Source organism: Nicotiana tomentosiformis, chromosome 4, assembly GCF_000390325.3.
Source record: "Nicotiana tomentosiformis chromosome 4, ASM39032v3, whole genome shotgun sequence".
Classification (NCBI taxonomy): domain Eukaryota; kingdom Viridiplantae; phylum Streptophyta; class Magnoliopsida; order Solanales; family Solanaceae; genus Nicotiana; species Nicotiana tomentosiformis.
In genome coordinates this window covers 128,118,913-128,132,172 of record NC_090815.1, presented here as the reverse complement: position 1 = coordinate 128,132,172, position 13,260 = coordinate 128,118,913, and the positions used below count along the sequence as shown (strand labels likewise).

Genomic DNA, 13,260 nt, shown 5'->3' with positions numbered 1-13,260 from the left:
TGTTAATACTTTTATATAGGTTTTCTATGATTATTTTAAGAAAGAATGTGCTTAGCACATGCTTGAGCCAAATATTCCAAGAAAAAGGATGAAGAAAAAGACAATGACAAACCACTAAGTTTATTTATATATAGAGAGCTATAATTTTTTATTTTATTTTTTTGTTAATTTTGTTTAATAAAATAACTGAACATTTTGCAGTCCATATACTCTATCAACACACCATAGTACACGTTAGGTCTATACATGCTAATTATACCTTTACAAGTTTACATGCATGCATATTTTTTCTTTCTTTACCATATAAAAAGAGCTAACTAAACAACAACAAAATAATAATTAAGTAATTAATTAACCACACCATGGAGGATAATTAATCCCATCATCTAAGTTGCATGCATATATTCCTGGATCACTCACTGCTTCCTGAAATGAAGTTGTTGCTTTTGCTTCCTCCCATATTGAAGAATCATCAATTTCTGGCAAATTCATATTCAAATCTCTCCACATTTCTCCACCAATTCCTTCATTTTGATTAATATTGTTTTCACCAAACTCTTCAGCTGTTTGATTAATGTCCAGAAACTGAAACGAAACTAGATCTTGATCCCCAGTAGAAAAATTGTTGTTACCAAAATCATTGTTGAAATAGAAAGATGTGTGATCATTTCCCATACTCCAAGTTGATGGTGATGCCACATTATAAACAGCAGCTGGATTGCATGTGGGAGGAGCTGAAACTGGGCCTCCAGCATTGTCCAGGCCCATGGTATTGGGCCTAGAATTATGGGCCTGAGCTTGGGCCTGGGCCTGTTTGTTGTAGAGATGAGGTAAGTTGAGTTTAGCATCGGCTCCGTAGAGTTTACGGGCCGCGGCATCGTATGCCACGGCCGCGTCATAAGAATTCTCAAAAGTGCCGAGCCACAAGCGGGCTCCGCGATTGGGCTCGCGGATTTCCGCGACCCATTTACCCCAAGTACGCTGACGGACACCTTTATAAGTGCAGCTAGCATTTTCAGGCCCGCCTTTACCTCTCATACAGCCTTTTCTTGAAGTAGCTTGAGTTATTTTTTTGGTTTTTCTTTCAACAGAGTAAGTTGATGACATTGTAAGGGAAAATGGGACTGAGTTTTTCAGAAGAGAAAATGAGTTTTTGGGTAGATTGACATTGGTTTTAGATGAGAGTATTTATAGTTGAGGAAAGGTGAAAATGGGTTTGCTTTAATGGAGGAAACTGGTATAAGATACGTGTCTGTTTACATGGTTAGCTTGTTGATACTTGTCAAGTGAAACTTTTGATCATGTTTGAATTTTTTTGTATTTTTTTACGTTTTCAGAAGATCATGTTTTGTGTCTCTAGTTAATACAAATGCTTATGCGTTTTTTTTGTTCTGAAGCAAAGGTGTCGAAGAGAAGAGTGTTACACCTCAGAATGCTGTTTTAGGTTTTCTTCTTCTTATTCTTTTTCCTTTTAAAGTTTTCTCATTTCAACCTGCGTTTCATATTAAGAGTGTATGAGTAGACAGTGTTAAGTGAACTCCGAGTACAAGGAGAACAAAACTTTTAATTTGTTGCCTTCCAAAAGTATTATCGAAATTTATAATATTAAACATGCCTTAATATTTTTATAGTTGTGAAAATATCTAATCAAGGATAAAAATAAGTTCTAATTTTTTTTTAAAATATATGAAAATGTTTCATGTTTTTTAAACAAATTAAAAATGAATGAGTGTGAATATAAAATTGAAGAAAAAGTGAGGTTTTTTTCCTTGTTTTGAAACTGGCAAGTAGAAAACCAAATTAAAAAATAGGATGAAGTAAATCCTTACGTCAAATCCGGGAAAAAATTGAGTGTGGATAAGTACGGAATCACTCCAAAAACATAGCAGGGGAGATATAGACAATTAAGAAGAGGTAGCTTTTTATATACGTGGCTGTTTAAAGTCTGATGGATAACAGTTGTGTAGAATTGGAAGTTAGTCCAGATTCATTTGTGGTATTCATGGCAAAGTAGAAAAGAGGAAAACTAATGAATGGGCCAAATAGAGAAGATTAGAAAGCTTTGAAGAATTAACAAACTGAAGTCTGTGGACTGTGGGTATAGTAAGTGCAGTTTTCCAAAGAGTTTCTTTTTATTCACACGAGTCTTGTGAGTCCGAGGAAAATATGTCCTCCTGTCGGAACCTTCCTGTCGCTAAGTACAAAATCTCGTACTACTGTCCCCCCCCCCCCCAAACCCCCCAAGCAAAATAACAGCACTGTGTGAATAATGGAAAATGTAGTATGAGATTGGCCACTAGTCATAATAGGAAAACACTGACTAATTCGGATTTGCATCGTGTAAGAACATGCATGTGAACACTATTCACAAAAGGAGCCTTAAATGGCTGTAAAGATCATCGGAAGAGGGAAAAAAACAAAAACGTAACGCGTCATTTAAAAAAAAAATTTAATGCGTCATGCCCACGACATATGATGTCACAAGCTAAAAAATAAGTTTCTGTTTTCCTTTTTGAGAAAAGAAAATGAAAGTTACATACCGGGTCATGTCCTGATCATTTACGCTTCAATCCCTAACAAAGTTGGCATCAATTAACTGAGACTAAACTTTCATCAAACTAAATTGCTGAGACGTAATGTGTCACGCTCTTGCCTATAAAAATAGTTGACATCGTACAAGGTTTGCATGGTTTGAGGCTTTTCATACGCCTGAATTTTATCACAAGATAAAAGATGCATACACCTTCATAAGTCGTGAGAGAATCTAAAACGCAAAACTATGCATTCCTTTTACCTTTATAATACACTAGAGAAAAGATCATATCATAACAGACAACTTCTTCTTCTTCTTGCCTAAGGAGCTGGAGGTGTTTGAATATTAAACTGAACAAATGAGCGGCAAGGATCAAGGTGGGTCTCAAGAATATTCGCGCGCGCACAGCCGCTAATTTCCAGCATGAGATGGCCGAGGTACAGATCCCAAAGACTGCAGTGTAATAGTATAATCTTTGATAACTTGAAGAGTAGGCTGACAAATTTTGCCTCTATATAGTCTTTAATGCATCCAAAACCCAGGCAACAACAGCATATGATATGTCAAGGCAGCCAATCATTTTAACGGTTTAAAACTTCATCAATCCTGACAAAATACTTTGACAGTAGCAAATGCTGCATCACAGGGATTTGCGAAGCGCCGTCCGTATCTCCTTCAACATCTCATTGACTTTAATCCCTTTCCTACAAGCAACGACATAAGAGAACTTTCACCATTTGCCCCCCAAAGTAACATATAACTATATATAGGCTGAAGAGGTTTGGCTGAAACCAGCGCCGTTCTTTTGTCTTGGAGAATAACATAATTTATTTATCAAATATGGGATCCATAAAATATGCAAAGTATATGTGATGAGCACAAAATAAAATATAACAATGAAGTGTCTTTTTTTCTTTTTTCCTTCTTTTTCTTCTGTGTTATGGAGTAGATTAATTCCTGAAAACTTGGTTGTGACATGACATAATTACAGATATGACAGCGTCAACCATATAAATGGAAATAATGAACCTGACATATTATTTGGACAGTCAAGACTTCTCTTAAACACAGAAAGGTATGTAGGGATATCTAAAGTTCCAAACTGGAGGGTCATATTAGTGTCTTCCTAAATACTTCTCCTATGACAGCAACATCAGATATATCTTGGAATTAAGTGCCTGACAAATAATTTGGAGGAAGAAACTTATTTTACCGGCCAAAAGTCACACACGCATGTCTAAATTTCCAAAATGAAGGGACATCTGTGTGTCTGTTACAGACCATTCTAGTTACGCCGTATTCCAGGGGTTTATACTTTTTAGTAAGGCATATAAGATTCATACACTTCCTAGTTACATATTATGCAAGGGGTTTATAAGTATTAGGAAAGAAGCGAAAGCTTTACCATTACTCCATGAATTCTTTATGTGTTACTAGCTTTGACAACTGAGCTACCAAGCTCTTTTAAGGAACTGCAGACATTCTTTTTCTTCCTTTGCAAATGTAAAAACTAAAAAGAATATCTTTCAATTAGCAACATGAAGACCATTTATTCACGTCTCAACCAGGATTGAGAAAAGTCACAGGGCATATCAAAAACATCTTTCTCTGTGTTAAGAAGAAACACCAGAAATAAGCAGCACAAATCTGCGTTTCTAGATGTAATATTCCTAATACGTATTATCGCATAAAATTTCAAGGAAAAACATGAGGGAGTTTGAGAATAGCTTTAACAGTTTCCAAACGGGTTGCTATGCTAGATTTTAACTCTTAGTAAGAAAAACTACTTCGTAAAAATAAACAGGAAAACTAAAGTTATCATATGGGCTCTTTACAAGGATCTTTATCAACAGAAAAGACAATTCTTACCAGGATATGTTTGTAAAGACTACTTCATACATTTATACAGGAAAACCTCAGAATTTGGAGGACAGGTTTAGGTGAGCTCTCTACGAACTTTCCTTTAAAGTTAAAACCCAAGTAAGACACCAGTCACACCGCCTAAAAATCATACTGAGAGTGTATGATCTTTGAGGCGTGAATTTCTGAAAACCGCTACTGACTAAAAGGTGCTTAAAAGTTAAAACCAGCTTAACATACATCACGAGAAACAATACCACCTATTGCAATTCACTGATGCAGCATAGAAGTTGACTGAAATAATGTGTTACTCAAGGAAAGCCTGATGCATAGAAATACTGTAACATTGAGGTCATCGAGTACAGTAAACCTGGAAAAGGAGAGATAACAGAGGAACTTACAGTACACTAACACCAACAACAGCAAGAGGGCATGGATACTCTTCAAGTTCTTTAACCTTCTGATCCCTAGCAGATAACCCAGAAGAAAGCTCACTGTTTTGGCTCCCGTCAACAGAAATGGACTCAGCCACAGCTCCAGAGCTTGAGTCGGGCTCGGTAGATATTTTTTCACACCCAATTCTCCATATTTCTTCAGTCAAGGTAGGGAGCCTGTCTATTGCCTGTCAACAGCATAATCATATCCTTCATATGTAACCAACTTGATAATCCTCGACAAGATGCATATTAAGATACAACAATTTTTGCAGGTGAAAGTAAGTTGTTGAGAAGGAACCTGACAGCAAAACAGAGAAGATAAGAGCCAGATACCTCAGGTTTGTCAATCTTGTTAAGCACTACAAGGTATGGTCTGTCAAGGTACTCAGGATTGTACATCCGCAGTTCCTGCAAAATCAGAGGTCATTTTCCTCAGCAGAATGTTAAGGAAAGAAGACACCAGGGTATAGATAGGTCAGACGACTTATTCAGAAAGGTGACCCACCCCCCTACAGAAAAAAAAACCTCCGGCATTTGGGAATTAACCATAAAACACAGAGACTGGATTAGCAGAGTAAGCAATTTTTGCTACAACAGAAGTAGCTTTGAAACAACTTATTCTCCAGCAAAATTATACTATAACAACTAGGCAAACTACAAAACGATCACGTGATACAAGCAACTTTATGGTGTTGTAAACAGACCAAGGTAAAAACTACTCAAGTGCTAAGCCCAAAGCAATTAGGCAAGACATTAATGAATGACATGAGTTAGAGAACATAAAAATTGGATCTCTCTATGATGAGGCATTAAATATTACCCAGTAAGACAAACACATCACATGGATCTATCTGTAAAAAAGGGAATTTAACAAAGAAAAAGGTTATTATACCTGCAATGTAAAATGTTTCTTAGTTGGAAAAACAGATAAAATAGCAGCTCGGTAACCAATACCAAGATGGACATATGAATTCATGTAACACGTAACTTCCAGAGACTTTATTCCTTGTCCACCTTAGCGCTTAATCAGTCCAAAACGATTAACAAAAATCATGTTGCAATCCAAAAATGAAGATGAAGGAACTTGCATGGTGAAATAATTCTAAGGAAATAAGTAGGAAAAAGTTGCACATAAGGTAAGTTGATCTTTCAATCGTCCCACCTATGATCTTCGGAAGCCATAATACTACAATAGTAATCAAGAGTTGCTTTAGCCTTTAGATGCATCTGTGGTAAACTGGTCAAATTAAGAGATCCTTAAAAGTTATTATTTTCTTGTCAGACCAAACCGGGTCAATGAAGATGAAACTTACAACTGTGTGATTCCAGACTCATTTTCTTTTGTTAAGAAGCAATTAAGGTGTTATAACTATCTCGAGCAAAAAAATATGTTCGGTGATTGGGGTTAGACTTACTTCTTTCACAGTTCTGTAATCACTGACTGGGTCCTCGGAAGCTGCATCAACAACATGGACCAACAATCTTGTTCTCCTCAAGTGCCTCAAGAAATTACGCCCTAGACCCTGAAAGATAATTAGGACAACATGCATAGCTAGATTTCATTTTTGAGAGCGAAATAAGTAAAAGAGAAAACCACAAGGTTTGAGACCTCAAATTATTAGAGTGACTGCTGAATATAGTACAAGTACCTTCCCCAAATGTGCACCTTCTATGAGACCAGGCAGGTCCGCTAGAGTTGCTTCAGATGAATATTTGTCTGCCCCTAAACTTGGGTCGCCATCAAGACGTCCAAGGTTTGGCATCAACGTAGTGAATGGATAATCAGCAATATCGGGCTTTGCATGTGTAATGGCAGCCAATAGGGTCGATTTTCCAGCATTTGGAAGTCCCTGAGGAAAATTGAAAGAGCAAAGTCAAAGAAGGGTATCGGAAGGAGAAAGAAGAATCTGGGAGATCATTCCTTCTTGCACATGGTGGGAGATTTGGAAGGAAAGGAATCAACGATGTTCTGAAAGCAAATATGAAAGTATACATACATTGAAATATAGATGTATATCTTTTTTGGCTTTTTGGTGTAGACTAGATGGTGTTAATAGGATGTTAGACTTTCTCAGCTTCCTACAGTGATTTAAAGGAACCAATTTGCGTGTATTTTGGCACAAACTGTGTGCTTATGTTATAAAATTTTACCATTCTCAAAATAAAACTCAAAGAGCCTAAAGATAACTGAAGAATAATAGACAGAATTGCATCGGTATTTGATCATTTAATGTGATGAACCAATCAGGTTATAGCATCTAGATCTATCACTACAGACAAATTCTACGATCGACCATTATAATCCACATATTACATAAAAAAAAAGGGTAGCTCGGTGCACTAAGCTCCCGCTATGCACTGGTCTAGGAAAGAGCCGGACCACATTGGGTCTTATGAATGTAGCCTTACTTTGCATTTCTGCAAGAAGTTATTTCCACCGCTTGAACCCATGATCTCCTAGTCATACGGCGACAACTTTTACCATTGTGCCAAGGTTTTCCTTCATAATCCACATATTACATGTGAGTTTTTGACCAATATTGTACCTTATCTTTGAGGGTAGGCGTATTTTGATCCCTCAAATATAACCCTGAGCATATTTAGTCCCTTGAGTATGCTAAAGTGGAGCACCTTTAGTCTCACTGATACAATATGTTCAAAAACTAACGGTGTTACCCAACTCCGATTCATGAATCAAAACGTTTCCTCTCCTTTTATTGGATAACGCAAATTTTCACTTTAATTCCTCATTTTTAGATAATGTCTTCTAAAATTTTGACGTTGAAAATATCCCCTTCTGTGCCAGTTTTCAATGAGAAAATGACACTGTATAGTTGCTGTAAAAATAATAGCCGAAAAAATGTATAAAATTTGTATATTTTTTTGTATATATATACATTTAAAAATTTTGATTGATTTTTCCAAAAAGAAAAGTTAAAATTTGAAAAAAATAGAGTTGTCAGGATCACTTCTAGGCATATTATTGAAGCAAACGAATAACCAGGTTGTATTATCACTTTTAACCCGTGCCAGACACTATATACATTTGGTAGCAGAAAAAGTATTTATATATATATATATATATATATATATATATATACAAAAAATATAGAAATTTTATACATTTTTCGGCTATTATTTTTAGAGCGGCTATACAGTGTCATTTTCTCATTGAAAATTGGCACATAAAGGGATATTTTCAAGGTCAAAATTTTAGAAGACATTATCTAAAAATGAGGAATTAAAGTGATAATTTACGTTATCCAATAAAAGAAGAGAAAACGTTTTGCTTCAGAGCAGAAGATTTGCTCCATGAATCAGAGTTGGGTAACACCGTTAGTTTTTGAACACATTGTGTCAGTGAGACTAAAGGTGATCCACTTTAGCATACTTAAGGGACTAAATATGCTCAGGGCTATATTTGTAGGACCAAAATAGACCTACCTTCAAAGATAAGGGACAATATTGGCCAAAAACTCTATTACATGTTATTACTTATTTGTACTTGTCCCAATGACAATATATGTTGTTGGGGATCTAAAAGCTAAAAAGTCATCGAAAAAACTAACATCATGCCATCCTCGCACTTAAGCAAAACAGACATGCGTAATTAAGGAAATGAAGAAGGTCAAACGGGTAAGAGCTAAAAAGCAAAATGAGTGTTTTTCTTACAGCCTCCGTTTCAGAGATCATTTCACTTCTAAAAATAGCAAAGACGCATAGACATCTAAGCATACACAACATCCATGAATATAGTTCACAAATAGCAATAACGAATGCTTAAATTGATTAAGGGGTTAAGGTTTCTAGAATTACTCTCTTTTTTTCTCAAGATTTCTTTTCGATAGTGATGGGTGTCCGAGCTAACTTGTGGCACCTCGACTATGTCGTTGGGTACCTGCTACCTCCCACCCAAACAGGTACCGGATATCATTTAGCATTTTCTACCTGTGTTGGGATTTGAACCATGGCCTCTTATGGTTTTCATTCCACTTCATCGATAGCTTAGCTACACCCTTAGGTGCTCTCAACAATTATTTAAAAGTTTCTAAAAGATATGCCACAAACATTGCAAAATCCCTTCCTTACAACAAAGAAGCCAATTTTGACTGAAAGCAGTTCAAATTCTGCCATACAGCATTCAGAAGGTACATAATTTCATTTTACAATGTGACGAACCAAGTTATAGGAGATTTCGCAGACTAATTGAGTAAACGACCTAGCTAAATGTGTAAATGGTTGAAATGAAATATCAATTTGAATATGCATCAGAGTATACCAGCATATATTAGTACATGTCAAGTGAATCATGGATATCAGAATGCTAGTAAAGCTTATGCACATATCTGCAAATCACAAAAAGTTTCAAGTTTAATAATGATACTCACAACAAGACCCACATCAGCAACAACTCTCAGTATCAACTGCAGGCTAACTTCCTCTCCAGGCTGGCCAATAGCTAAAACCTGCGAGAAAGTGAAACAAATCAATACATGCCAACTGCGAACATGCAGGAAGGCTGCTATTTGCTTAAGAAAGCTACAGCGTATTAAGACCAAAAACCACTACCAATATTCATACTGGGTTCTCAGCCCACTTCTTTCTGTTCACCAAGTAAGTTTAGCATGTTAGCTCATCCAGTGTTGTCAAAGGCGCGCTTAAGCCCTAAAGCGAGGCTCAAAACATGTTGAGCGCTTCGCCTTGCTTTGCGGGCGCTTCAGTGTCGCATCAAGGCTCTAAGGCATACTTTCCTTGCCCATGAGTGTAATCCTGAAAATGCGACACTAAACTATTGATATTTCACTTTATCGTTATTTTTTCTTCAACTTTTTTGTCCATATATTTGTTATTCATGCTTATAATTATTGGTCTTGGACTACATATACATATTTTTACTTTTTCCTCCGGTTGCGCCTTTTTTTATTAAAGCCCACGCTTTATTTTCCCTTTGCGCTTAAAGCCCCAACGGGCCTTAGAGCTTTTTTGCGCTTTTCGCCTTTGATAACACTGAGCTCATCCAGATACAGTCACTTGAAAGGAGACCTTTTGCCAGCAAAACTGACACTAAGTGCAGTAAGCTGTCAGTAGCAGCAGCATAGCATATAGCATGACAGTCTACAGGATTCCCCTAGCGGGATTACATGAAACTAACACTAGAAAGCTAGTATCAGCTGAGTATATAAAATTAATTTTCCCTAATCTCCTCACCATGCATCATAAGGTTCAGACACGACGAAAGGATTATATCAAAATCAGATGTCTCTTAAAGATTAGGCTTACACAAACCTTATCGCTGTCATCTCTCATCATATTTGTGGTTAAACTCGTCATTTGTTTCTTTTTGTGCTCCGGAACTTCCAACAAGCTAATCTGCCACAACCACATAATACAGAATTAAAGACCAGGCATGCAGTTCCAAATAAGTGATACAGTATCTATTACTTGCAATGAAATACTTGAAGCACCAAAGAGCACATCCGAGAAAAAGTTAAATAATTCGCTCCTTTTTTCTTTTCATTTTTTTTCCTTTTTCCTATATTTGATTGCGGACAATGTAGAAGTAAGATACCGACTACTAAAAAAAATAGATAGAAGCATGAAATGCCAAGCATGGTAATTATATTTAAGACCCAAAGATTTCTTACCCCTCCTTGTCCTCCCCTTGCAACAAGAACTTCATCACCTGGATTAGCTAGATCTGCCAAAAACTTTCCTCTTTTATGTTTCACAACAGTACCTGGAAAATATGGAAAAGCATGAGATGAAAACAGTTGGCATCACACAGCTATATGCCTTTCAAAGTACCAAAATCACCATTCTTAAACAGCTCCAAATGATGTGTCTAAGTAGAGAAAATAGATGATATCGATGCATAATCTCAGGGTAACCATCCATAAGTCTAAATTGTCGTTGGAGTTTCCCATGTGCGTTAGAGCTATTAAACTAGAGAAGAGCCAGAGAAAGAACAAACCTAGTGGAACAGGAATTCGCAATGTTGGTGCAGCAAGTCCATTTTGCAAGTAAGATGTTAACACACCCATGGCATCAACATTCCCCCCACGCTTCGCCTTGTGCTTGCTCTTGTTGTGAAACTCCAATAGTGTATCTTTGCTCTCATCTGCATAAATTACAACGTCGCCACCATGTCCCCCCATTGGAAGGATTAATGAGCCATCAAAGTCCCTTTTATAAGAGGGTTTCCTCTTAGTCTTTTCTCTGTCGAATTTTCCTTGTGACTTAGATGGAGCTTTAATGTTGGGCATATTAAGAACGGCACCATGCCCTCCATCTCCAGCACGAACTGTGATAACCACCTCATCGAAATATTTGTGGGGTTCTCTTATGAATGCATCAGAAGCGGGCGAAGGAGGCGTTCTGGCTTTTGCAAGTGCACAATTTACAGTATAGCTTCTATAATTTTCATAACTGTTCCATTTTCGAGAAGCGCTGTAGAAAAAGGACCAATATACATTATAGCAACAAGAACACAAAAAAATGTAAAAATATATCAGAACACGAGCTAACCAAAACAAATGACAAAAACAATCAAATCCATGAAATGATTGAGCGGTAATAGCAAAATGTCAAAAGAATATTCATATCTCAGCAGAAGTTCACGGTATAAATTAACAAAATTGAAGCATAATTTTTACTTTTCTTGACAAGTATTTCATTTATTTGCACAAAGAAGGTGCTAATATGTACAAAGGACTAAAGATTCCTTTTAAATATGGAGGGAATTCTAAAAATTCTCAAAGGTATTATTTACATCATGATTCAGCTTAAAATTACACGCTTACACCAAGAGTACAAAAGCGGCAAATCCTTAAATAAGCATTTAAATAAGCATCATTTATATTACACTTTTTTTTATCAAATATATCAAATGTGGAATACTCCAAGATAAAGCTAAAAATCGTACCTTTTTGGGAGTTGTGGCAAAGGAGGGGAGAAGGAGAGCGATAAATCATTAGTAAAGTTAAGGTTCAGAAAGGAAGAAGAAGAGTGAGAGAGCATAGACGCCATAGTAGTGGTAAAATGGGTTGGGCGCCAGAATATAGAGGATAGAAGAAAGAGGATTAACTTCCGCTTTTTATTTTCGTGAGCTTCTACTCTACTTTTTCTTTTTCCCTTTCCGCGACTACTCAGCAATTTGTTTTTTAAAAAAAAACATAAATATAGTTTGCAGTATCGATATTTTTTGCATTTATACAGCATCATTTGAACTTTAGACCGAATAAATTATAATTAGGCTATGTGTTGCGACCAAACACACTCACGCAAGTATACGCGGTCGTCAAGTAATAAAGTGACTAAAAGTCGGATGTCGAACCCACGAGGACTTATGATTAACTATTAACTAAATTAGACTATCCTAATTATCTAAACAAGAATTAAACCTAAAAATATTTTATTCTAAACTAATTAAATAAGAAAATATAAATAATGAACTTTGAACAGAGAAAGAGCAGATTTTTATGATATCAATGTAAGAAAAACGATCTAGGGTTATGGGCTATCTAACAATCCTATTGTATTCTTCAATTGAATTGACCGACTAATTTATCTAGCTTATTGGTTGACAGGGTTAATATTGCTCATAAGAATCTGTCGAGTTCTTACTCGCCTATTCAAGCTAACCTAACGCCTATATGTCTATGGAGTTAGAATCAACAAGAACGCATTTATAATTCCTGTAAATCAACCAAGCAAGGCAATTAGGTATATGTCTATCCTAACCACGAATCCGTTCCCCGATGCCCGAGTTCAAGAACTTGCCCTACTCAATCCTATATGCAATATAGAATTCCCACTTTCGAGTTCAATTCTAGATTCGTAGATAATATTCAATTGGTGATCAAGCAATTAAATAATTAAGTGCAAGATTGAATAAATAAACTAATATGATAAATCAAGAAGTCAAAATCAATATCCGAATAACAATAGTCATGAAAGAACCACAACCCTAGAACGTGAAGTTTAGCTCCACATAGACATAGTAGCCAAACAACAAATCATACAAAGAAACATAAAAATTACTAAGTTTGGTAGGAGAAAGATGAAACTTGATGAATTCCGGCCTCCACAGCTTTGTCGTGGCTTTTTCCCCCTTCCCAATATGTTAGATAACCTAAAAGAGGCGTTTTTAGCTTATATATTGCGTACAAAAGTCGTGGGCCAAAGCTCTCCTATTCCTAGTCCAATTCGGCTTCAGGGATTGATGCTAAGGTGGATGCGACGCATCCACCTTGTCCTCCATTTCAATTTTTGCCTGCGAAGGTGGATGCGACGCATCCACCTTGTCCTCTATTTCTCAGCTTGCATGCGATGGTGGACGCGACGCATCCAGCTTCACTTCTACTTCCCAATTTCGCACGCGATGGCGGACGCGATGGCCCAACTTCACTGCTAAGGTTGCATGCAGGATGA

The 13,260-nt window shown here is 36.6% G+C and overlaps 2 protein-coding genes across 2 annotated transcripts; both read right to left on the bottom strand.

Annotated features, from left to right (window-relative positions):
• Positions 1 to 351: 351 nt before the first annotated feature.
• LOC104093911 (dehydration-responsive element-binding protein 2D-like) lies at positions 352 to 1,107 on the bottom strand. The gene has a single exon (XM_009599739.4). The coding sequence runs from the start codon at positions 1,105 to 1,107 to the stop codon at positions 352 to 354; it is 756 nt and encodes a 251-aa protein (XP_009598034.1).
• A 1,520-nt stretch (positions 1,108 to 2,627) lies between these two features.
• On the bottom strand, positions 2,628 to 11,935 carry LOC104093910 (probable GTP-binding protein OBGC2). The gene is made up of 10 exons (XM_009599738.4): positions 11,753 to 11,935; positions 10,802 to 11,277; positions 10,476 to 10,567; positions 10,117 to 10,200; positions 9,219 to 9,296; positions 6,480 to 6,680; positions 6,246 to 6,353; positions 5,164 to 5,238; positions 4,795 to 5,015; positions 2,628 to 3,237 (listed from the first exon to the last, which is right to left on the bottom strand). The coding sequence occupies exons 1-10, from the start codon at positions 11,854 to 11,856 to the stop codon at positions 3,174 to 3,176; spliced, it is 1,503 nt and encodes a 500-aa protein (XP_009598033.1). The 5' UTR covers positions 11,857 to 11,935; the 3' UTR covers positions 2,628 to 3,173.
• Positions 11,936 to 13,260: the final 1,325 nt, after the last annotated feature.